Source organism: Bidens hawaiensis, unplaced genomic scaffold, assembly GCF_021521415.1.
Source record: "Bidens hawaiensis isolate Kalapana, Puna unplaced genomic scaffold, B.hawaiensis_p1.1 tig00013426_1, whole genome shotgun sequence".
Lineage (NCBI taxonomy): Eukaryota > Viridiplantae > Streptophyta > Magnoliopsida > Asterales > Asteraceae > Bidens > Bidens hawaiensis.
Window position 1 is genome coordinate 480,675 of NW_027492138.1, and position 25,439 is coordinate 506,113.

Below are 25,439 nucleotides of genomic sequence, written 5' to 3' on the forward strand. Positions count from 1 at the left end.
GTATGATCCTATGCACTTAGTGAATTTGTCTCAAGCAGACTTGCAGGTGCTGAACGAGAAAAAGATATTTTACATTCCTGCTTGGAAAGAAGAAGCCAAGAAATACCAAAGCGTAGTTTCAGTTTGTGTACGAGAAGGCGTTCATGCTTGAAGACGGGAGATACGAGATTTTTGAGATTACAAGACACGTGATTGAAGATGAGATATGAAGCTACTGCCAAGGGGGAGTCTGTTGGTACATGATGTCAGTAGTTCAGTATCTAGTGTCTGTAATTGTGTTAAGTTGGTTTTGTTATGTGTTAGTTAATATGTTTCACAAGTTCGCCCATCATAAGCGAACTTGTGGTTTAAGCGAAGTTAGTGACAACTTCGCCTAGCATGTTAGGCGAAGTTGTCGAAGTGTATTTAAGGTTGGGATGCGGCTTGTATGTTTTGTACGATTCAATACGTGTAATCAGTGATTGACATATCACGTGTTATTAGTTGCAATACAACGTGTCTTTTGTGTATTGTAACGTGTGTTTGCTTGTGTTTAACGTGTATCGTCTTCTACGCTCGTATCGTCTTACGTAGGGATTCCGCACCTACGTAGAACGAGATATTTCCGTGTAGATCCGGCTGGGAACCTTCACTTTGGGAAGCAAACAAACTCAATCCACGATACGTTGGTCCTTACCGGATAACAGAGCGCGTTGGTCCGGTGGCGTACCGACTGGACTTACCAACAGAACTCAGTGGCGTACACAATGTATTCCACGTATCCAATTTGAAGAGATGCCTTTCCGATGAAACCCAAGCAGTTCCTTTGGACGAATTGCAAGTTGATGAACAGCTACGCTTCATTGAAGAACCAGTCGAAGTTTGGGATTGGGAAACCAAAACGCTCAAGCACAGCAAAATTCCAATCGTTAAGATTCGTTGGAACTCTAGACGTGGACCGGAGTTCACATGGGAACGCGAGGATCAAATGATGAAAAAGTATCATCACCTTTTTGAAGGACTAACCAAACATAGAAAACCGCGAAACCCGACAAACCGTAAGAAATCACCAGAGGTATGAATTAAATTTCGGGACGAAATTTCTTTCTACCAGGGGATGATATAACAGACTGAAAATTCTTCTTATTTTCTTTTCAGACACTCATCACGACTTGACTCAAATTTTCGGGACGAAAATTCTTTAACATGGGAATGATGTGACACTCGTCAATTTCAGGTTAACTCCGTTAACTCAACTCCGTCAACTCAAACTTAAGATCACTGGATCTTTAACGCACATCTCATTACATTTAAACTAAGGTTTTAAATGACGCTTGACAACTACTACATGTATAGTCTTTCGGGAATTGCACCAAAACGCAAACGAATTGACGCAAACAATTGGTGAATAAACGAAAAACGTCAAAACAATAATTATGTGGTAATTATGTGTTATGTGATAACATTTTATAAAACGTTAACTCAATATGCAAACTAGTTAAAATAAGCTAGAAAAGTACAAATTAGAAGTTGAGGGTCCTAGATGTAACATGTTATTATAAATAATAATATTAACCTAAACCCTAACACTCTCTCTCTCTCCCTCTAACACCGATCGCCCCCCCCACCCCCCCCCCCTCCCCTCTTGTTCTTGGCTGCCGTCAATCACACACACACATACACACAAGATCTTTCAAGTTTAATTGAAGATTAAGGTGCTAGGAAGATATAAACAACTATCCTATGTATTTTACATGCTTAATTTTGAGTTTGAATGGGTTAATTATAAACCCTAGAATCCGAAAATCATATATATGGTGTTCATATGCTTTGTTTTGATTAGATGATGTTTAATTATGTATTGATTGTTGATTTGATAACTAGAATCGATGTTATTGAATGTTAATTGCTTGTTTCTTTGATTTTGAGTTCAAGTAAAACCCTAACCATGTATGTGGTGTGTAATTGATGTGCATGGATAGTGATTATGGTGTCTAGAATGTCATATGAACGGATTGTGGTCTATAGATGGTTAACATGTTGAGTTTGGATGCAAACAGTTTCTGGACAGATGTTGTTTTTGATGTTCAATTGACTGTAACTAAATGTTAATGTGAAAATTGGTCGAGGTTATTAACGCTACAAGGTGCTATGTTGAGTCTAGTTTCTAAGGAATATAAATTTTCAATTTTTGGACGTGTAAAAGTTAACTTTTATGATTTTACAAAAACGTTGTGCAAATCTGAATTGTGAGACCTGCTGTTAGGTTATTTTGTAAATATTATATCTCATGAACTACAAGACCAAATGGGTTGGTTCCACTTCTGGAAGTTAACTTGTTGAGTTAAGAACCTAACCCAATTGGTCTTGCATTTGTTGGATTTTTTATTTAACGGGAATTACAAATAACATTCTGTTGCGCATGAATTTGACTGTTGTGAGTTTGCTGTAGTAAATTGATCATTGTGAGAAATATATGTGGAATAAAAATACAACAAAATATGTTCTGGAAACCTAACACATGTATGCTTTTGTGGTGATTTTTGGTAAATTAATTGAAATGATATGATCTGTTGAATAGGATAATCTTTCAAGTAGAATTCTGTCTCGGTAAAGTTAGCTGCTGAACTTTGTGAAAATACATGAAAAGTGCTAGTTGCTAGTTAATTGTTATGTTTTGACCAAATTGCCCTTGCGGGGAATAATTGCTAGATACGTACGCTATTAACACTTGACACGTAAGTAGTTACTCACACGTGTAACGTATCACAAATATGCTTGTTAATTCACACACGATTCACAAACGAACACGAAACGTATTTTTGTGCTTAGGAATTATGTGCCGGGTCTAGAGACTCGATAATAGTTCTGATACTTAGAAAAATCTCATTTTTGTGTCTTAGAACGCGAGTGAGGATTTTTCTGTGACGCACATCTCTCGGACTTTGGTTTTTAGTAATCTTCGCAAACAGTGAGTTTCACTTACCCCTTTTTAAACTCTTTAAACGCTTTTCACTTGGGGGAGATAACATACTCCGAAAACGCTTTTAAGATTTTGTTAGTAAATTATATATCACTTGTAAAGGCTAAGTGGCAAACGAAACAATTGAAGTCCTACACATCGAACCGTTTAGTATTGGAAAATAGCGAGTCACTGTTGAGTAGTACTACTGGGTTTGACAAACCCCACCCAACGCTAAACTCGACTGGAGGTCGAGTGGGTGTAATTTTGGCTAACACATTACCATGGTCTGGATGACCTGGTGGAAAGGCACTTGATAAACAGTCAGCTTCGGTGTCGAACACTTAGTAATACTTGCTTTATAGGCTAGCTACCTATAGATATATAATTGATTTAACACTATCTGGTAACGCAAAACGCTAAACGCTTTATTTTATATGAACTTGTGAACTCACCAACCCCGTGTTGACACATTTAGTATGTTATTCTCAGGTAGCCGAGGCGGGCGCGCGGTATAGGATCATGCATTGCTTGAAACGCTTTTGTTTGTGCAAACTTATTTTAAACCGTTATCATTGGGTTTTAAGTCGTCCTGCGTGACGCAACACTTGTTTTATGGTTTTTACGCTTCCGCATTTAATTACTCGTAAACGTTCTTGTGGTTTGAAAACATTTGTTTTATGGTTTGATTATAACTAATGAATCCGATCCTGTTAGTTCACACCCTCTGACGGTAAAACTCCGTTAGTGGATTTTGAGGGTATCACACCTGCACCCCGTTTTTTTGGGAATTTCCTTGTTTTATTTTATATAAACCATTTAATCCTTATATTTACAATAATAATAACTAAATAATAATTATTTCACTAAAAACCGATTTTGTAACACTCGTTTAACTCTTGTTTTCGTTCTCGTATACACATAAAGGCTTATACACGTATATGTAAATATAAATAAGTATATTATACTTTAAAGACTATATATAAATATATATATTAACTTAAAATCTAATATTTTTATATAAAATTAAGTAAACTTTAAAAGTTAAAAGTATTATTTATTACGTTATTTTCTTTATAAATTAGAATAATTATTTTATTTTATAAATCTATATATAATATTATAGTATTATAATATTTACTTATTAATGGTTATCGAGTTGTTGTAATCGATCTTAAATCTTTACTTAAGCGTATCCGTTACTCTCGTTTCTTTTAGGATTTATTGTTCGCGTGTGACTTTTTCCGTCTTCTCATTTTCTTAATCATCCTTTGTTCGTCTATCGAGGTGAGTATCATTTTCCCTTATTTTACCGCTTTCAACGTTTTGGGGACATATGCGTAAATATATTTTCTCATACATACTTATACTTAAAACTGCAACTTTGTCTTATGTGTTAACAACTTATACCTTACTTGTTTATGTGCTTATTTGCTTTGTATGCTTTCGCATTCGGAGAGGTCCAACATTATCTCAGTCTAGTATGATCATACGCCAGTCGTTATAGCTTTGTGCTTCTCGACATCTCAGTTATACTTACTCATTTGGTTATTTTGTTATTCTCATATGACTTGTTGCAAATACATATTTTTATTTATACTTTGAACTGGTGTGTTGCTCACTCAACCTTGTGTTGACAAAACTATATTATTTTCAACGCATATGCAGGTATTCGTTTGATGTGAAGTACAAGATCACTTAAGGATTTATGCTAGGAGAAAAACTTAATGAGACATAATGTAATTGATTGATATATGTATTTGTGTATTTGAATTTTGTATGGATAATTGTTATTTGGAAATTTATTTAATAGATATCGACACTTTTAATATTGCATGATAGTACCTTGAGAGCTGTGACAATCAGTTCGCGCCCCGACATTTCCGCCGTAGGTTGGGGTGTGACAATGATGATGATGATGTTATGATGATGATGATATGAAACTAATATTATGATGATGATGATGTTATGATGATGATGATATGAAACTAATATTATGATGATGATGATATCATAATGATATGATGATGGTATGATGATGATGTTATGATGATGATGATGATATTATGATGATGATGATATCATAATGATATGATGATGATGATGATGATGATGGTATGATGATGATGATGATGATATGAAACTAATATTATGATGATGATGATGATATCATAATGATATGATGATGATATGAAACTAATATTATGATGATGATGATATCATAATGACATGATGATAATGATGATGATATTATGATGATGATATGATGATGATGATGTTATGATGATGATGATGTTGATGTTATGATGATGATATGATGACGGTATTTACAAAGTCGGGTTTTAGTGAAATAATTCATATTTAGTCATTATTATTATTATTAATATGATTAATTGTGGTTTAAAGGAAATAAAAAAAAACTTTCCAACAAAAACGTGGTGTACAGGTGTCGAACCCGCGACCTCTACCCACAAAGCTTCAAGTGTTAACCAGCAGGCCATAAGGCGACATGCATAAGCAATCTGTTTCTATAATTAATATACAAAGGAAGTTCATCTCAAAATTTGTTTCATATATGTGACAGTGAACAGATATATATTTTGTGAATGAACCCATATACAATCAGGAATACTGGTCTGGTGGTAATACTCCTCCCTTTAATCCAGCCAACACTCCTGTCAACCCGGGTTCGACTCTCATCTGTAGCGCCTTATTTTTTTTATTTCCACTTTTTTCCTTTTTTTGACCCAGCAAGTTAGGTTATTTATTTTTACCCAGCGATAACAAACAAAAAAATCACACAACCTCCCTTCCCCACCACAACTGCAGGTCAAACCCTAACCCACCACCACTGCCGAAGTCCACCGCCAACCGTCTCTCTTTCAGCCACACCGTCCGAAACCTTCCTTTCCATCCCTATTATCCATCTCTCCTTCACTCCAGTCTTCACCAATAAGGTATGTTTTAATGTTTTGGTTCAATTATTATTTTTTTATTTACTAAAATTACAATTAGTAAGAATGATTATGTTGAAGTTTGTTAAATGATTATGTTGAAGTTTGTATGGGTTGACTCTCGTATATATTAGAGTATTTAATCGGGTTAGAGTTTGATAATCAAGTTATATAGGTATACTTGAGCGGGTTATTTAAGGGTTTGATAATCAGGTTATATAGGTTTGATAATCATGACTGTGTTGACCTTGTTAGACGACTCAACTCGGGGTGTTCAAGGCCCGGTTTTGACGATTTTCGGGTTAAACCGAACCCAAACGGTTTGCAATTATCCAAAACTAATAACCGAACCGTTGAGATTTAAAACCGAACCAAACCGAACCATTATTAACGGTTTGGTTCCGGTTTGGTTTCACGGTTTGGGGTTTATACAATGCACCTTTTTTAATAAACTTAAAGAAATACTATATATTATGAAATATTAAACAGTTAATATATACGATTAAATCTTTCGTCCGGTACGGTTTTATACGGTCGGTTTGAAAATTTGAAACCAAAATCTTATTTGTTTCAAATATCCATCAACAGTTGTGTTTATTGAGAAAACTAAAATGTGGCTTTTAATATATATATATATATATATATATATATATATATATATATATATATGATAAACAGATGGACATCATAGAGGAAGACATCATCTACCAGCAGCATGAGGAGGAGGAGGCTGAGCAGCGCCCAAGACGGAGGCGGCGGAGAGAACAACCGCCAAAATCTATTGAAGGGGATGATGTGTTGGTGGGTTACCCACACACACAGTTTGTTCTCGGGACACTCGAGCACGACCGGTACATCCAGCTCCGATTGATGAACCCTATGCCGAATACCATTTTAAGCCTCAGTTTTATGGAGTCGGTTGGCGAGGACCAAAGGATGTTAGGGTTTGTCGGCAACGACACGCCGTGGATGAGGATGTTTACGATGAACTACCCCGCACACCGGGAGCTTACGCTAGAGGTTTATTCAACATTCCGTTTCAGGTGTTTTTCTTTTTACTTTAACTTCGTTTTCCGCCTACACATTTTTTTAATATATTCAAAACATTTTGTTTATTTAATTTCAGGCCACGGGAGGCGGGGAGGCCAGAGGTGCCGATGAGAGATCAGAACCCAGAGGGTCGGGCGTGGGAGGTTTCGTTCAAGATGTTTGGGGTCGACCGGTACTTTTCATTGGAGGAGTTCGCCGTGGCGATCGGCTTTTACACCGAGGAGGAGGTCCCGTAGCCGATCTACACCGACAGCATCCGCAGGGCCGCAGATGATTATCTGCGCGTTTGGTGGCGTGCGATTGCGAGTAACTCTTTCCCTAAAGGTAGCCAAACAAAAGCCTCCTACATCATTGACCCGTTGTACAGGTACGTGAACCTATGTTACTTTACATTACGCTACATTGTAATATATTACGCTACATTATATTATATTTACCTTATATTATATTTCGTTATGCAGGTACCTACACAGGCTGATAGCCTCGTCAGTACAAGGTCGACATCATGGTGCTGACCACTGCAAACTCTCAGACTTGTTCTTTCTGCGGTGACTGTTGACGAAGATCGATTGCAACCTCGCCCATGGCTTCGCCTACTACATCGCCACATACCCGCACAGGCAGGGAAGAGGATCGTTGCTCAGTGGCCCCTACGTGACACGCATCGCGGATTATTTGGGACTTGAAACACAGGTAAATAACCTTACGATCCCGACTGTATCCCCCCGCGAGCTCGCCCGTGGTAGCGCCCAGGGCATGCGTATTGTTCTCAAGTTTAGGGACCCCGACGGGACAAGAAGAGACCGTCTCGTCACGGACTTCGGTATGCCACCGTACATACCGGTGCCATTAGTCGAGCCTCCACCATTGATTGCCCCGGAGGTGCACGTCGACGACAACCACGAAGAGCAATCGGGGGACGAGGACAGAGGGGAGGGGGAGGATGAAGCGGCGGATGGAACGGAGCAGGTTCAGGTTACTTTTATAACTCGTTTACATATATTCGTTTATGTCTAAATATTAACATTTAATTCTCACTTTAATGTCAGCCACAGGTGCCGCAGCACGCACCGCGCACCTATCGCGCTGTGCGTTTAGACCATGCCACTGATGCACGCTTACGGAGAGTCGAGGCCGCGGTGCTACGGATGCAACGTCAAATGGATTGGATGATGGAGAGGGAGGCCAGCCGACAGCGCGGTGAGGATTACACATTACCTCCCCCACGCTTTGATCACGAGGCTAGCACATCAAGGGCCGGCGCCGGCGCCGGCGCCTCAACCGACGGAGACGGGGACACGGTAGTGTAAATATTGGTTTACACTACTTTTTAATATTCTATCAAACTTTAATATTTTGTATGTTATGAAGATTTTATGAACTCGTTATGAACTTTACAAGTTCAAATTTTGTATGAACGGGAACTTGTTATAAACTTTTATATTTTGTATCACATGGTTTTATGTTTTTTATGCTTTCTAATATTGAAAGGTAAATCCAACCAAGTAGATAAACATGATCATAATAGTAGTTTAACTACATAAACAAAAAAGAAAACGAACAGAACTTTGATTCCAAAACACCAAAAATCAAAGCAAAATGAAGATGTTTATTTCATTTAATATTTTTTTAAACAAATAGCCAACACCTCATATTATATTCCTCAAGTCACTTATTTTATATTTATTTAAATATATATCATTTTTTATCATAATAATCATAATCATATAATTAAAACAAATTTATATTTAAATCAAATTCTTATAATTATCAACTTTAGGTTAATATCATTAATATTAATGATAATAATCTGTTGATTTGAAATGATGAGATGATAGTTGATTTGATTGATTGACCACATCGTCATACCCCACCACGTTTACTCCTTAACGTCGCGTCTTGTGCGGTTTTCTAACCACACCGGCGGTGTGGTTAGAATTGCCCTATTTATATTATACAATGCTACAACATCCCATAACCAATCAAGCAAGAAAATTACAAAAAGGTGGGGTACAATTTACCACACACCATTGTCTACTTTTGAGGTGGCTAAGGCAAATCTTGATGCACAAATCTTGATGCACAAATCTTGATGCTTAGGGTACAAGTTTTTTGACAAATGTGATGGATGTTCTAACCTTCAAAAGAATACTACTTCTAAAGGGGAATATGCTTGTTCTTGAAGGTGAAGTAATACATAGAAAGATTACAAAAAAAAATACCCAAATATGCAAAAAAAGAAATCACATATTTTACTTTGCTTATTCCTTGTGAGATCTTCTTAAAGAGTAGACACAAAGACATTTTCCACAAATACCCAACTGGGACCAAGACTTTCTTCAGCCAATCCTTGCTTGCCACGTGTTCAAAATGTCTATTTTTTTACGGTTTGTCGATGATGCATTCGTTATCCGCGGATATTCTCCCAGAGCCACGGCCCACCATTTTCCCAAACGATGGCACTCCCGATAGACCCTTGAAGCTGCTACTTCCCTCACTGAAGTTTCTTGATTTTCTCAGTTTGGGCACTTTTGTAGAGGAAGTGAGGTCAAGATCATCGGTGTAGACTTTGACTTTTGCAACCACCAACTGAGCAATGCTGCTTCGGCAAAACGGGCAGACGGGTGCGCTAAGTGATGTTGTTGTTGGGTTGGGTTTGTTGTGGCAGCATAAGGCTAAGGTGCATTGTGCACACATTTGGTGACCACAATCTTGGACCTCGATTGTGCATACTTGGTCAAAACATATACAACATAACTCGGTTTCGCTTACCTGCAAATAAAGCATGGATTTTTTTTTAGTTTAAACGAAAGCTCATAATTAAACTTGAAAAATACCACCAAGAAAAACCAAAACTGAAGGAATTGATGCATTTTTTTATGTTTATATGAAAGCCCATGATCAAATTATGTAATGCACCAAGAAACACCATCATGTTAGTAAATTAAGAAACTTTTTGTTGTTCACATGAAACCCATGATCAAATTTATATAATATGGTCAAGAAACACCAAAATGCAAGTAAATTGAGAAACTTTATGCTGTTAAAGCGAAAACCCATGACCAAGATTTCGGAATTGCAAACAAAGATATGTGTAGCTAAAGTCAAAAATCATCAACTTTGACCATTTCAAATCCAACTTTTTTGCATAGTGTTCCATGGTCACATATTCTTGACTTTCTAAAGATAGAAAGAAGAATAATTAAATTCAAATTACCTCGGAGATATTATCATCGTTAGTTCCAGTCTCCGAATGTGACGGAGATGGTAGTGAATAACCCGTTCCCTTTAATATTGGTTTCTCCCTCTCCCTATTAGCATCCATTAAAGCTTGCTCTAACAAAGCTTTCGCATCTTTATCAAGTTCACTAATGAACTTTAATGGTGATGGCCAAACCAACGGTTCTGCAGATGACGGATTTAATAAAGCCGCACACGCGTCGTTCTTATGCTTTACAGCAACCAAATACGGAATTCTCCTGCATTTATTTGCAAAAATAAGCTTAAAAATCACAAAAAGAAACTGCGTAAAACTCTTTTATCAAAACCTGCAAACTTTGCGGTGGATCCAAGAGATATCTTTCATGGAATTCTTTGTAACAAGTGAAATCTTTTTTAGATGCATTAATAGTTATTTTTATACACTAAAAAGTGGTTCAAAAAATAAGCATGCATAACATAATTTCCATGTAGTCATAAAGTAAAAAAAAAAACTAATCTTGATGCACTACAAGTAATCAAGAAAATGATGTTTTAACTTTTAAGTACACTGGCAAGTGGCAAATATAATCGATATAATTTGGAAATAAAATGTACCCGGATGCATCTCTGTGAAGCCGATCTGCACCCCATGCCAATAATTCTCTAATGCAATCTATTGAGCCCCCTCTTGCAGCCAAATGAAGTGGTGTGCTACCAGGGAAACTGTAAACAATGACAAACAAAAATTGACTCGTGAATACAATACTAGAGGGGGGGAACGGGCGTGTCAAACGGGTTGTGTAACGGGTCATAGTTGGTAACTCGGTAATGTGTTGAAACTGATCGTGTCAGGTTGGAATGACTCATTGGGATGGCTCAAAACATGATTGCAAAAACTATAGCTTTAGAATATTTAAATGTATGTGTTAAATACATATCCGTATGACTCATTTCCTTTTTACCGATATATTGTTATTTGGACCATTTGATATGTTTTTAGATAAAACATAACTCAAACCGACCTATTTACAAATGAAATTTTCTTTTTTCTTTTCATAAAGTATAAATGTATCTTATCATTTTTGGATACCGGAGTTGTTAAAAGACAGTTTTGTGTACAGTTTAGATCATTTTGTAAACTGTAAGTTTAACATTTGTATATAAAACAATACTATATATCATAACATCTTTCTACAAAAATGTAGCATTTTTATTTTGACAGCTAATATTTTGCACACATAATGACCCAAAAGGGATCCACGTCATCTTTAAACGACTCAAATCTAAGAACGATATATTAAATAAGTTTCTTCAATGAATTCATACCCGTAGCCACCGGTAGATGCACAAACAAGAGCCCCACTGTCTAGAAGAGCATGAACACATCGTGGTCGTCTTTGATGGGCAGCCAAATGCAAAGGTGTTGCCCCTTTAGCGTCTCTAATGTTCACAAATCTTGAGAATCCCCTAAAACCCCCCCAATACAATTTACAAAACTTTAGTACTTAATATAAAAAAATCTACTTTAGATTGAATCTTCTCAAGATCAAAGAAACACACCAAGAAGCTGCAACGTGAGACGTTCGGGCAGCCGAAAGAATGGTTTCAAGACAATCAGAATGGCCATAATAAGCAGCATAGTGCAAGCATGTTCTTCCATTTGGTGAATCAAACATCAAAATCTAACAAATTGCAGATAATATTATCACTAACTCAACATTATCAAGAGATTTTTAAAGAGTAAAACCGATCAAATGAAAGGAATTGACATACATTTGCATTAGCTTCAATGTGCTTTTTAACACAATCAATCTTCCCATGCATTGCAGCCATCATCAATGGAGTCTACCAATAAAGACCCAATAATCAAAGTCAACCAAATTAGACAAATCCATCAAAAGGGGGGAAATAAATATTTCAAAAGGCGACAACTTGCGCATGAAATCGAGTTCAATCTAGACACATTCACACCTGTTTATGCCGATTCAACGAATCGAGATTGACGGATCGATCTTCCAGCAGCATAGAAAGAATCTGACAAAGCCCACAAAAAATGTGTCAAGAAATCCATCAAAGTTTCAATCTTTATGAATTACAGAACTGTAAATCAAGAAATCAATAAATCTTGAAACCACCCACATAAAATATTTCAAGAAATCCATCAAATTTCACATAAAGATTTATGCTTTACACCTTGAAATCACCCACATTAAATACTTCAATAAACCCATCAAATTTCATTTAAGAACAGTAATAGATCAAGATTTCAAGAAATCTTGATTTTTTTATTATATTTTATAAAATGCATCAAATACTTGAACAAATCAATAAATCTTGAAAACACCCACATGAAATACTTGAACAAATCCCATAAAGTTTCAATCTTTATGAATATACAGAAACTGTAAATCAACAAAATCTTGAAATTACAAAAACACCCACCTCGATCTGGCCATTGGCAGCAGCAATATGAAGAGCAGAATGACGATCATAAACAGTTGTTTGCTGAAAAAGCAATGGATCTTTATCCAAAATACTCTTCACAAGCTCCAGATCACCAAACTGTACGGCTGTAAACAACCCATGTTCATCTGGTACTCTGCAACTCATCCCCTGACCCATGGCGGAGAGTGGCCGGAAGTCCGCCGGAAACAGCCACTACCACCGGAAGGAGTGATGGGTGAAGAAGAAAGTGGTAAAGGTTTCACATTTAAGCTGGAGTTGTACTGAGAAATGTGGAGTTCGGGCAGGTAAAGAGGGTAGGAACGGGCAGGTGGGAAGGTGAAGAATAGAAGAGGTGTGAAGGCGGGCAGTAGTGAGATATTTTACGGGCAGGTTTTGGTTTTTATATGTTCAAGATGGATGGATAAATAAATTAAGTCTAGTTGTTTGACTGTTTTTCATTACCATCAATTATTCAACCAATTGGATATATAAAAAAAAATCTTATGTTTGTTTATATTTATGTTTTGATATTTAGGAGCAATAAGAATGAAAAGATGTGTATGTTAATATATTTTTTTTATTAGTTTGAATGAAGAGTAAAGTAATGTTTGCGTTCTTGTGATAAATTGGACGGATATAACTTGTAACTTTGTTTTTCAAATTTGATCGGTTAAGTACTTGTGGCTGCAATTTCGTTACATGATGCGTATCTCTGTCTATTAAATTACCAATTTGCTTCTTGATCTGTTAAATTACCAGCAAATACAATCACCATCCATTTGCACCGACCACTCATTCGTCACTGGCCACCATTACCACCAGTCACCACCATCTACAACAAGTAGCCACCTTCGGACCATGCTCCAACAACCAATGGTGGTAGTTGGTGGTACGATGCATATTCGGACTCCGGACATCTCACTAGGTTTATCTTCGAAAGGCAAATCTGAACTTCGTGATTCACGACTGATTGACACAAATATACAATTTGATTTCTTGAAACACCAACATACAAACCTGTAAATCGTTGTTGTGAATATGTGGTTGAGGGTTTGGATCTGCACAGGGGGAATGGCAACGACAGCTGCAGTAAATTAGGATTTTGATTTTGAGAACCGTTTCATCAGACAACATATTTCTCGTGACCCATTGTCAATCTCCGCCTGCAACGGCCTGTGATTTAGGTCAGATTTTGATTTAGATGCACAAATTTCAAAATTCCGAGCATAAATTGTCATTTTCTATATCATTTTTTGGTGGTGAAATGTGAATGATGATGGTGTCGGTGGTGTTGATATAAATAATTAAATGGTGGCAAATTTAATGAAATACCATTATTTTAACGTCCTAACTAATTAACAAATATTTAACAAAAAAACGTAATGTGTAATGAAACTGTAGCTACATGGACTAAGAATCAAATTTATAATTGGGGTTACAAGTTGTTTCCATTCATTTACCATAGGGACGCAAACAAAACTTTACACTGAATTCAATGAGACTTGGAATGAAACAAATTTAACATGATTTATACATGTTTTATGAGTGATAAAAGAATTAAAGGTCAACTAAAAAGTATGAACATGAACGAAATCGATATATGAATGACGTTCATATCATGTTGGTACATTGTGTGTATTCATTTGTAAAGATTATAGCCAAATATTTAAGGGTTGAAGATCAAACAATCAATTGAAGGAAGCATGTTGCGTGGTATGCGGTTGAAATACAAAGTTCATATAGGTATAAAATGATGTACCCAAGTTGCATAAGTTCACATCTTTGTCTTTATGTAACTATGTCCTTACGTAGTAAGAACTGTGACGCCACCTTAAACAATACATGTGTCGTGTATCGTGTGGTTTTAAAAGTGCACACTATGTGCAACCCAGGAGCCTGTATATACAAACCTCGTTCAACCATTGCTTTTACAATCTTGAAGTACAAGCTCATAGGAACATGGAACAACCAAACAAGTGATTTTAAGGCTTGAGAAGTTTCACATCATCCTATTTGATTTAGTTTACCATGTACGTAATCGATACTCAGTAAACATTTACAATGTTTGGATTTTTTTTCTATGCCTATTAGTTGAATTATGGTGTAATGTCCTCTAACTCATTCGGTGAGATGAACATTAACGGATGACAACTTCTCTTTTATAAGAAGTATTAGGGAATATATAAATTTTCATAATGATATTAATAGGAAATGTTACATGCAAACGAGCAATGAGCATTTGCTCAGAATCCATCTTGTTGATAACATATCTGTTATGATGTACAAAAAGGGGCAAAATGTACATATCAATATCTATATGATCTACAAAAGACGTGCGATTGATGAAATTATCAACTATGAAAACCGGTGCCTTTGAGGCGAACGAAGTTCAAATCAACAAATAATGAAAACCCCATGGTCGATGCACGAGTACGCTTCGACCATGGATGCATACAAGACTGAGAGTTCATTTTTAAAGTATTTAACAAGTCAACAAAGCCTATCAAAGAAAAATAAATTATCAAGCAAAAGCGTACATAATCAGTATGTGTTAATGAATGTTGTAAAGCAAAATATTTGAAAAAATATTTCAACTTTATAATATGTTTTTCTTTTAAAAAAGAAGTTTGTAAAACGAAGTTTAAACATCTTTATAAATCAAGGCAAAGTTTTAAAATGCCTTTTTAACACTTATAAATGTGCAAATGAATTCAAATTATTAGAAAATCTTCTTGGAGAGTATTTCTTTTCACATGTGTTCAAGATCTTGAATTCAACCACAACACTTTTTTTAATATTTATAAAAGTGTAATAGAATTCTAAGCATATATAATTAAACATTTATATTCATAACAGCCGATGATCTTTAACGTCAACTAAAATTGAAGGGAGGTGAAGATTTGAGATGACGGACGAAAGGTCTCAAGTGAAAATATGATCTCAAATGAGTTTTACCGTAATGAGTCTTCGGGCGACGGGTTTTCTCCGAAGCAAAAGATAGTGAGCTTGAACTACCCTATAATGTTTGTGACAGCGGATGTTTGGAGTCGCCTTTTACCGTTAGGTTGCTCCGAATAACTAGAATTGCATGGCTTTAAATACAGACATGATTTAGTTAGGGATGTTCTGTGTGATGTTCTTAAACGGGCAGGGATTTCTGCTAAAAAGGAGGCTCCTGTTAACTTTCTCACGGATCCTATTGAAGGGATGTCTACTTTACGACCATCTGATATTCTTGTGTTCGGGTGAGCAGGGGGAAACACGCCTGTGTGGATCTTACAGGAGTGTCTCCTCTTGTTGGGCTCAGGGACCGTGGGTTTGTTGTGGGTCAGGCTGCGTTGAAGGCTGAATCGGGCAAAGTTGCTAAACATGAGAAAGCTTGTTTAGATAATCAACATGTCTTTCTACAATTTGGCTTTGATACATTTGGTTTTCTGGCCCCAGAGGCTGTGAAATTTTTGAGTATGGTTCAGCGCGTCGTACTCGGAACCTTTTCAGCTTCTAGGTCCCAAAGCTTCGTTTTTAGCAGGATTGGTTTTGCTATTTAAAAGGGGGTTGCGGCGCAACTTGTTGCCCGTTTTCCTGCCACTTTATTATAATCGTTTTATAGTAAATTATATATAAAATCGTTTATTTAAAAAATATATATATATATAACTTATCAGATCTACCAATTACACATGTTCATGAGAGTTAAAAAGTGTGAATCTTATTAGGATGCAAGTACTAGAAGTAGATTCAACATTTAAATATAAGTCATTATTATCATACAAAATGGAGCCGACCGGTTGAGTATAACTTTTTAATGTACAAGCAAATGTGTTACTACTTATAATACAGAATTAAAAAAAAAGTACAAGTCAATAAATTTGACCGTTTCTTAGTGTGTAAGAGTTTATTTATGTCTCATGTATCGCTTTATAAATAACATATACAATATATAAGTTATAAATCTTTAAAAGTGTGTATAAGAGTTCTAATAATCCAGATTCGTTTTGACATAGAAACATCTAAACGATTTACAATGAAGTGGCAGGTAAGCGGGCAACAAGCTGCGCCGCAACCCCCTTTTGGATAGCAAACCCAATCCGACTAAAAACAAAGTTTTGATTCTTATGGGCTGATACGTTACTAAACACAACTTTCTGAACCCTATTCAAAAGGTCTACGGCATCCGGAGTTAAGAAACCAAAAGTGTCAAAGGCGAAGGGGATAAACACGTGTTGATTCTCCAAACAAGCTCTCTCGTGTTTAGCAACCTTGCCCGATGCCGCCTTCAATTCCCAACAAGAGGGGACACTCCTGTGAGGTCGACACAAGCGTGTTTTCCCCCTACCCACCCAAAAACAAGTATATCGGCCGGTCGTAATGTAGATCTTCCTTCTTGAGGATCCGTAAGAAAGTTTACCGGGGCTTCCTTTTTAGCCGAAATTCTGGCTCGTTTAAGAACATCGCATAGAACATCCCTCACCAAATCATGCCTGTACTTAAACCCAGGAAACTCTTTGCAGTGAACCGCATGCTCGCCAAAAGAATCCAAACAAACCTTACGGCAAACCGGGCACGGCTCATCTACCGGAAACAAAGGGATCATTAACCGATATTTCAGGATGGTCGGGTACGCCAAAGCCGACATATGTTGGTCCAATCCTTCAATATGGAGAACACTTAAGAAATCTTGAGCCCAAGGAGCCCGAAGACACTCAAACACCGCTTTCTGACGAGGGGATAAATCAAACTTCATTTCCAAACTCTTGATGATTCCACTATAAAGGGCACTCGCCAAAGCATGTTGGGCTTTAGGGGGCGGTGTCTTTATTAGAGAAACCGCTAATGTCAAAATCTGGAAGTGAAATGTGCAACCGATCTATCGCACTCCTATAATCGGAGTCAAACCCATCAATACCACAACCTCAAAGAATGTGGTCTTGTAATTCCCAAGATTGCGCCCTCGAGGCCACAAACGCATAAGTAGAAACGTCTGAAGCTGAACATAAACCCAAACCTCCAAAACGAGTCGGAAGTGATGCCAACCTCCATTGAAAATCTCCAAAGAAGGGACCACCACAAACCACGATGTCCTCAATCGCCCCTCGAAGGCCATTGTCAAACACAGAAACTACTTCCCCTACATACACATGTTGGCATGTTCTGAGACCAAACAACAACTTTCCAACTCCCATACATGAGCGGAGCAAAAGGAGCTCGCATTGAGGGTCCCGCAAATGCGAGAGATAGCTCATCAACTCCACAGCTCGCGAAGCCCTTTTCATAGCAAGTTCACTGATGAACCCCGCATCCCGGCTAACGGCTCCCCCGAGGAGTTTCACACCTAGCATCGGTCTTCCAATCTCACAGGGAAACACCCCATCCTGCATCTTAACCCCATTGCACGACGGCCAAAATACTTCGGTTTTCTTAATATTAAGTTCAAGGCCCAGGCGGGGACCCTCCGACCTGATAATATCTAAAGCTTTGGCAACCTCTTTAGAGTCCCCAATAATTGTACCATCATCTAGGTACCAAGCATAAAAGAGAAGCTTACAGGAACTCTGGACTAGATGAATAAGTGGGTGCAGAACTAAGGCAAAAAGAAGAGGTCCCAAAGGGTCCCCCTGCTGAACCCCGGTGGTGGACCAAATGTGGTCATCCCCCACATATAGCCTGGCCGGTTGCCCATATAAAAAGTTCACCCATAAGGAAATAGATGGACATCGGGCCCGAACCTCATTCAGAAGGGCAGTCCTATCCACCAAGTTGAAGGCATTACAAAAATCAATAGTAAGCATAGCCAATGACCCATCAGAATGGAACTTACTTAAAAACCTGTTCGCGCTATGAAGAACGGCCTCTGCACCACTAGGGACTCCCACCCCAAACTGAAAGTCGCACAGGTATTTAGTAATGTCTTTCCCAACACCCCTCATAGCCACCTTAGAGATCAATCTTCTCTAAATGGCACATACGGCAACGGGTCTAATCCCATTGTCCGGTTTGAGCAACGGTGTGAGAGGAGCCGACGCAATGAACTCTGCCAAAACCCTTGGGCATCTCCCCCCCAAACATAAATTAACCATCGCAGTAGTAGCCTTTAGTAACCCAACAGCGATCGGCGACCCCTCCCCACAAAATGCATCCAAAATATGTTGTGCCCTCAATCCATCTCGTCCGCATGACGTCCCTTTAGGGAAGGATTTAATGCATCCAAGCACACAATCCTCATCAACAACAAGAGGAGGCTCAGAAAGCAATGAAGCAGGCATAACTGGCGGGGGCAAATTGGGATGCTTAGCCACTAACGCTTTCAAAGTGTCATTGCCGAAAGGTGCAACCCCTGAAGAGCATAATACTTTAACGGCGGCAGTAAAATGTCCGCCCGCCACTTTTCGTAAACATTGTTTCACATTGGCGCATACCGCAACATCATCGTGCTTAGCGAGAGGCTCCCCATGACTCGAGTTCACCCCTATAGGTGTGGCAAAAAGGGATAAAATAAGTGCATCAAAACCATCCTTAGCACCCCAACTTGCTAGTGCTTGTTGAATTGACATTGCAAAGACTTTCAATTACCGGACCTGCGCTCCTGACGTTTAGAAGGTCTGAAAACACGCAGCGTGCACCGCGGGTAACAAGAAAAGTTTCACCCATGCCTCAACAGAGTCTGGCATAGCAACCACCTTACCCAGAGCCGCAGTTAACGCTTGAGAAAATGCTATATGACAACTATGAGGGATGCTCTTAACAGTTGTGATAGGAAGAGAGAAGACGCGGTCAAGGAGAACCTCATCCACCACTATCCCTCCCAAGGGAGCAACATCCCTCATAACATGTGGTTTATCAATCCCCACAATAAACTCCTTCACAGCTCCCACACCCTCGTTGTACTTGGTGACTCCATCAGCATGATGACACGTCCGTTTAAGAGCATTTGGACGCATACACACCCCACATAGCCACTGGTCCGAGGCCTTAAAAGCCTCCCCAACCGAAATAAATAAATCACAATCCGTGGAAATGGCGTCCCGTAGGGTCCCTTTCCGCTCATCCGACGACAAATGAAGTCGTTTGATATGCGTCATTAACCGAGAGATCCCCCTTGACCCCGCCCGTCCATCCGGGCAACAATGGAACCCCCTAAAAGGACATGGCCAAACACCCACCGAACCCACACTATTTTCTAAGGTCTTAGACATAGCACCCTCATCAATTAATCCACCACGAGAAATGATGTCGAACCGACAACCATGTCCACCTCCCGTGCCCACCTCCCTCGATGGGGCTCCTTTGACAATCCGAGCCCTTGTCATAACCCCTCACGACAAAAAGACCAACAAACAAACTCGAGCTGAGTTTTGGGAGTAAAAACCCGAACTAAGAGGAGAAAGGAGAGCAACCGCCAGTTGCTCTCCCCTCCGTAAATCCAAAAAAACTGATTAACTCATTGAGACATTTTATCGAATACCTGGCGGGCAGACCCAAAACCGAGGATTAAAGGCAAAATTGAAATAGCAGTAGGGGTGGTGGTGAGGAGATGATGATGATATGACAAGGAGATGATGCTGGTTACTGATGTGTGACGGCAGATTGTTCTTTAGGCGAAGGTGTAGCAACGGTGGTGGTGGTGGTGGAAATCTTTAGGCGAAGACCATGTTTTTGACATCAAATATATATTTTGTAGTAACACATTTGCTTGTATATAAATGTGCCCAAACCACATTACCACAACGCATTTTGACGGTATGGCGTGGGCCGGTTTGTGTGTCCGGAACAACACGTTTTGAAACAATAACCTAAATTTGAGTTTAATGAGTATATAAATGTAGATCAATACAAACATGGTCTTCATCACGTTGAAACTAGACTAGAGTATGATAGAAAATTGGAATAACAAAACAGAGACAAAACTCAACTAAACTCACATAGTATGAGACCAAGTTTAATGTAGAAAATGTGTCATAACTTTTTTATTTGAAAGTATAAATATAGAATAACTTTGTTTCGTGTTTTGAAAGTTTATTTTTTAAGAACCGCAATCAAACATGTAATATATGTGTGTATGCGTTTTAGATAGGTTGAATTTTCAACTACTAAGATATTTGAGTCATTGACATTTCTTAAGTTTTTACTACTTATTTATATATTACAAGCCGATTACAAAAGTTATGATAATATTTACGCTTAGACGTAGATATGACAAGCTAGCTTTATAGAAGTTTTGATACGTTGATTATCATTTACAATTTATATTATACATTAACTAAAGGGAAATTTCCTAATTTAGTTCAAAATAAGAGAGAGAATACGAAAATAGTCCAAAATTGATTTTAATTACCAAATTAGTCCCACCAAACTAATCGGGAACGTGAGATTGGGAATCGTGACGTGAGTTTTCGTAACCAGTCACAGATTGACACGTGTAAAGGTGACGTGAAAGTTGCAACCAAATCTGTCTGAGCCGATAGTTTTTCTAGCCAAAAGCATCTTCTGCAAAACCATGGTTTAGGAAAGAAAGTTAGCGGCCACGTGAGTTTCAAAAGTAATCGGTGATCGCGTTTTTTTGAAATGCGTCGTCTGCGACGCATTTCGCTTGAATTTCGTCTTTTTTGCATAAAAAGAATAGTTTTCAGAAAAGATAGATTTTGATACAAAATATATAATTTTGATGGTTTTTTGTTGAAAGTTATCTTTTTTTGTATAAAAAGAATAGTTGTCAGAAAAGATAGATTTTGATACAAAAATATATAATTTCGATGGTTTTTTGTTGAAAATTATCTTTTTTTGCATAAAAAGAATAGTTGTCAATGAAACTCATGTTTTTTTGCATTGAAAGGAGTGCTGTCAGATCCGATGAGTTTTGATATTAAACTCATATTTTTCGATGGTTTTAATATCAAACTTATCATTTTCGTGATAATTGGGCTCACGTTGTAAGATCCGATGAGTTTTTCTACAAATATTTAGAATCCAATGGTTTCCCGATTTTGCTAGCAATTCGACCAACCCACCAACCATCGTTTGCAAAAACATCCACCTTCTGGCCGAGAACAAACTCACTAACAACATCAGCAGGCTTTGGCCTTATTTTATCAGCCGACACAAACTCTCTAATAAACCCGGACTGATCATCTTCAAGCAGGGTACGGAACTGAACGATGTAGGTGTTCTTCCCAACCCGTGACACTATGTTGCCATCATAAAACGAACCTTCAAACCCGAAACCCATATCAACAACTTCAATCCTATCACCTCTCTTGAATTTCATTGTTTTACAATAGATTTTTGTTGAAATGGAACAACATATAAATGAATACATGACATAACAAGCTTAAAATACACATGATTCGGATTTATAAAATTTTTAATGAAAATCAACGGAGAAGATAAAATTCATAGGTAAATTATTGGGTTTTTTTTTTGTATTTATCGGTTTTTTAAACTTTCTTGAAGTTCATCGGATAAGACAATCTTCACTGCAAAAACATCTTTTTTTTCAACTTTTTTGAAATGTCAAGAAGTAGACGAAATTCACCCGAAATACGTTGGAGACGACGAAATTCAAAAAACGCGAATTCCGTTGTTTTTTGAAAACTCACGTGGCCGCTAACTTTCTTTCCAAAACCATGGTTTTGCAGAAGATACTTTTGGCTAGAAAACTATCGGCTCAGACAGATTTGGTTGCAACTTTCACGTCACATTTACACGTGTCAATCTGTGACTGGTTACGAAAACTCACGTCACTATTCCCAATCTCACGTTACCGATAAGTTTGGTAATTAAAATCAATTTTGGACTATTTTCGTATTCTCTCCCCTATTTTAAACTAAATTGGGAATTTTCCCTGAACATACGAGACATAAAAGAATATCTTAAAAAATAAAGAAAGTATCTTTAATACCCATATCAATTAGTAGTTGAAAGGCTGCTCTTAATTTCAAAGTTAGCTTGTGTTTGGGTGAAATTGGTTGTGTTTTTAATGACTACTATACTTGCAACCTAGCATAATAAATTCAATTCTTCATAAAATACAAAATTAAGTATTGTTCATGATCTTTTGTTGAGTATTAACTATTTTTTTCCGAACATCAACTTTCGTTCAACAAGCTAAACTAGCAAGGAGCTAGGCAAACAAAACAAAAAAAACAACTAAAACGAAAATTATACAACTCTTACTAAGAAAAAGTTTTTTAAAAGATGACCTATTTTTTATTAAAAAAACGTCAAAGACTTAACATCTTTAATCACCTTCGAAACCGAGCTCATCTTATTTTTAAAGATTGTTTCGTTTCTCTTTCTCCCTTTCCAAAGGCTTAAACATGTTATAATAACACACCTAGTAGCACATTTTTCTTTTTGTTGCAAAGTGGAGCTGTTATATGAAGAGTATTAATTTAATGCGTTTTTTAAAGAAAATTTAGTACTATATAGTTTTATAAATAGGTTGCAAAACGACATATGACTTTTAATACCATCTATTTTTCACCGAACAATAATGTTTTCTTAGGATTTTATTTTATTATTTTTTTTCTACCAATCAAACAAGTCTGAATTTGGATCCGGTCAACACGTTATTACAAAAACCTTTTTTCCATTGTTGCATCTTTAACTTAAAATAGGTAATTGTACTTGTATAGTTATTACATAGTAAATGTATGAACGTATTTGTCCCGTTTGCTTTTAAGTATTTGCGTGCAATTATGAAGTTTTCTTTTAAGTTAATATGGCCTCAACTTAATTGGTTAATTTAATTGGTTGAGACTTGAGTGCATGGGTTTCGGAATCAATTAATAAATTATAATAGCTTATGAATAGTCTTACTTAAGATAAAAAAAAGAAGAATAGTTAACTTCCCGTGATTACGGACTAAACCAACTAAGCATATGTCTCACAGAAAAGTTACATCAGCCGAAGGGTTTTTGGTTGAGTAACATCAAGATGTTGACTGACACTCTATTTTTATGAAAAGTGATGGTTTAAATCTCATAGGCTAAACATTGTAAAAAGAAAGTTTTGTCAAGACTTACAAAATTTTCTATAGATCTACTCAAACTTCGTGAAATCTTGGTTTTTTCCACTAATGTTTTCTACATCAAAAACCAAGATAAATTAAACCAAAAAGTTGGAAGACTGGTGTAATTAAATCAGAACTATTAAGTTGGACATGCCATAGTAATAAAATGATGCAACGAAGCCTATTATATAATTCAAACAGGATGCTGGATGATTTGATGTACGAGATAAAACTACCAGTTAATGATTTGAACCCACCAATATAGAATACAGAAAGTGTTTTCAAAGAAATAGATTTAAATAAAATAAACAAAATAAGTAAATGTCTTTTCCTCTTAAAATTTACTCAATATTGTTATATTTAATGTCCTATAAATTAAAAGTTGTCTGAAAGAAAAGCCAATGACATGATCTACCATATATCTTGTGACCTCGTGTCACTGCTGCCCATCTACCATTTGATGTGTTAAAGATTGAAAGGTATGGCAAGGACTTTAACCTTCTATCCATGAGAATAACATGAACTCCACACCCACAAAAGACTTTTTAATATTGATAGTCATCATATATATTTTTCGAACTTAATTTAAACTATTATTATGTATATTAAAATTGTCGAACTTTCCCCCCATAAACTCTGTGCAAATGTGCACTTATTCATTGCTATTATTCAAAATAATTGGTTATGAGATCGGACGATGGTATGGTTCATGTCTCATCTGATTGCAAAACTGTATTAAATATTTATTTTATATCTGTTGGGATACCTTTTACTTCTTATCAGGGCCGTCTTCGAGAATTGTTAAAATATTTCGGGTAAAAGGCGAAAAATATTTTAAGTCTTAAGTAAAAGGAGTATTTTATGGTGTTTAAACAATATAATTTTAAAAGGGGTTTACTTAGTTATGATTTGAATTGTGTAAATACATTCGTACACAAATATGGTTAAACATGTCTAAAATGAGACTAGAACACACAACATTTTAAAACAGAGTCATACCTTTTTGCCGCTAGACCAACTAGTTGCTATGTACTTGATTTAAGCATTATATACATATAATTTAAAATAAAAATAAAAATTCAAGCCTAACGGGTTATCGGGCCGGGGTTGTCGACCACTGGCCGGCCCTGCTCATTATATTAGGCAACCTGTTAGTTTACATATTACCGTTGGAATTACTATGTATACTTCTAAATTTTTTATATTATTTTAATACACAAGAAATATACAAATATAAAAACTTAAAAGGTAAATTAGTTAGTAGACTATTCTATTATTCGAGAACAAAGAAAATTAAAAAAGAAAATGCCTAAGAGTAAATATGTATGCTTCAAGTGGATCTAAAACCCTCTAATTTTCATGTAATGTTATTTTTTGGTTCTTTTAAAAAAATGTTGTTTTTTGGTTGCTTGGTTAGATTGTTATAACCAGCTCCGTGAGTTTTATAAATCTTTGTCGTTTAGAAAAACAAAAATTGGGTAATTCTAATTTCTACGTGGTATCACCTAATACCATATATTTCTCACACCCGTCAAAACTTTAAAACAAATAATCATAACCGAATACCAGTATCGAGTGTTCGAATTTTAGTTTGTCTGTGGGTTGAGATTTGTTTACCATCCCTACTTTGCAAGTTGGTGGTTTTCATCTTATTAGTTTATAAGGTTATTTCAAAGCTCCTTCTAAAACATTTTATTGATGGCCAATGTAATCAACGGTTGAAAGCTCTGGTCTAGTGGTAGGTAGGTTTTACCTTAGCGGTCTCTTTAGTAGGTTATAGGTTCGAATCTCTTGAGCATCAAACTAATAATAGATAGTTGAAATTATGTCACATGTCTTA

General features: G+C 36.8%; 2 protein-coding genes across 2 annotated transcripts; both read right to left on the bottom strand.

The window, feature by feature from the left end:
* Positions 1–8,908: 8,908 nt before the first annotated feature.
* Positions 8,909–12,968, bottom strand: LOC143544092 (putative E3 ubiquitin-protein ligase XBAT31). Its single transcript, XM_077036251.1, has 8 exons — positions 12,589–12,968; positions 12,118–12,180; positions 11,920–11,991; positions 11,707–11,828; positions 11,473–11,613; positions 10,762–10,869; positions 10,163–10,424; positions 8,909–9,717 (listed from the first exon to the last, which is right to left on the bottom strand). Exons 1-8 carry the CDS (start codon positions 12,766–12,768, stop codon positions 9,328–9,330), a joined length of 1,338 nt encoding a protein of 445 aa, XP_076892366.1. The 5' UTR covers positions 12,769–12,968; the 3' UTR covers positions 8,909–9,327.
* Positions 12,969–21,538: 8,570 nt separating this feature from the next.
* On the bottom strand, positions 21,539–21,853 carry LOC143544035 (protein AGENET DOMAIN (AGD)-CONTAINING P1-like). The gene has a single exon (XM_077036213.1). The coding sequence runs from the start codon at positions 21,851–21,853 to the stop codon at positions 21,539–21,541; it is 315 nt and encodes a 104-aa protein (XP_076892328.1).
* Between the last annotated feature and the right edge of the window lie 3,586 nt (positions 21,854–25,439).

What these genes read in the sequence shown, in the direction of transcription:
- LOC143544035 (XM_077036213.1), bottom strand. Translation starts at nt 21,853, where the DNA reads ATGAAATTCAAGAGAGGTGATAGGATTGAAGTTGTTGATATGGGTTTC.
- LOC143544092 (XM_077036251.1), bottom strand. Translation starts at nt 12,768, where the DNA reads ATGGGTCAGGGGATGAGTTGCAGAGTACCAGATGAACATGGGTTGTTT. An exon ending in GCATCTACCGGTGGCTACGG is followed by an intron (nt 10,870 to 11,472) that starts GTATGAATTCAT and finishes CATTGTTTACAG; the next exon opens with TTTCCCTGGTAGCACACCAC. An exon ending in CTTCACAGAGATGCATCCGG is followed by an intron (nt 10,425 to 10,761) that starts GTACATTTTATT and finishes AAATAAATGCAG; the next exon opens with GAGAATTCCGTATTTGGTTG.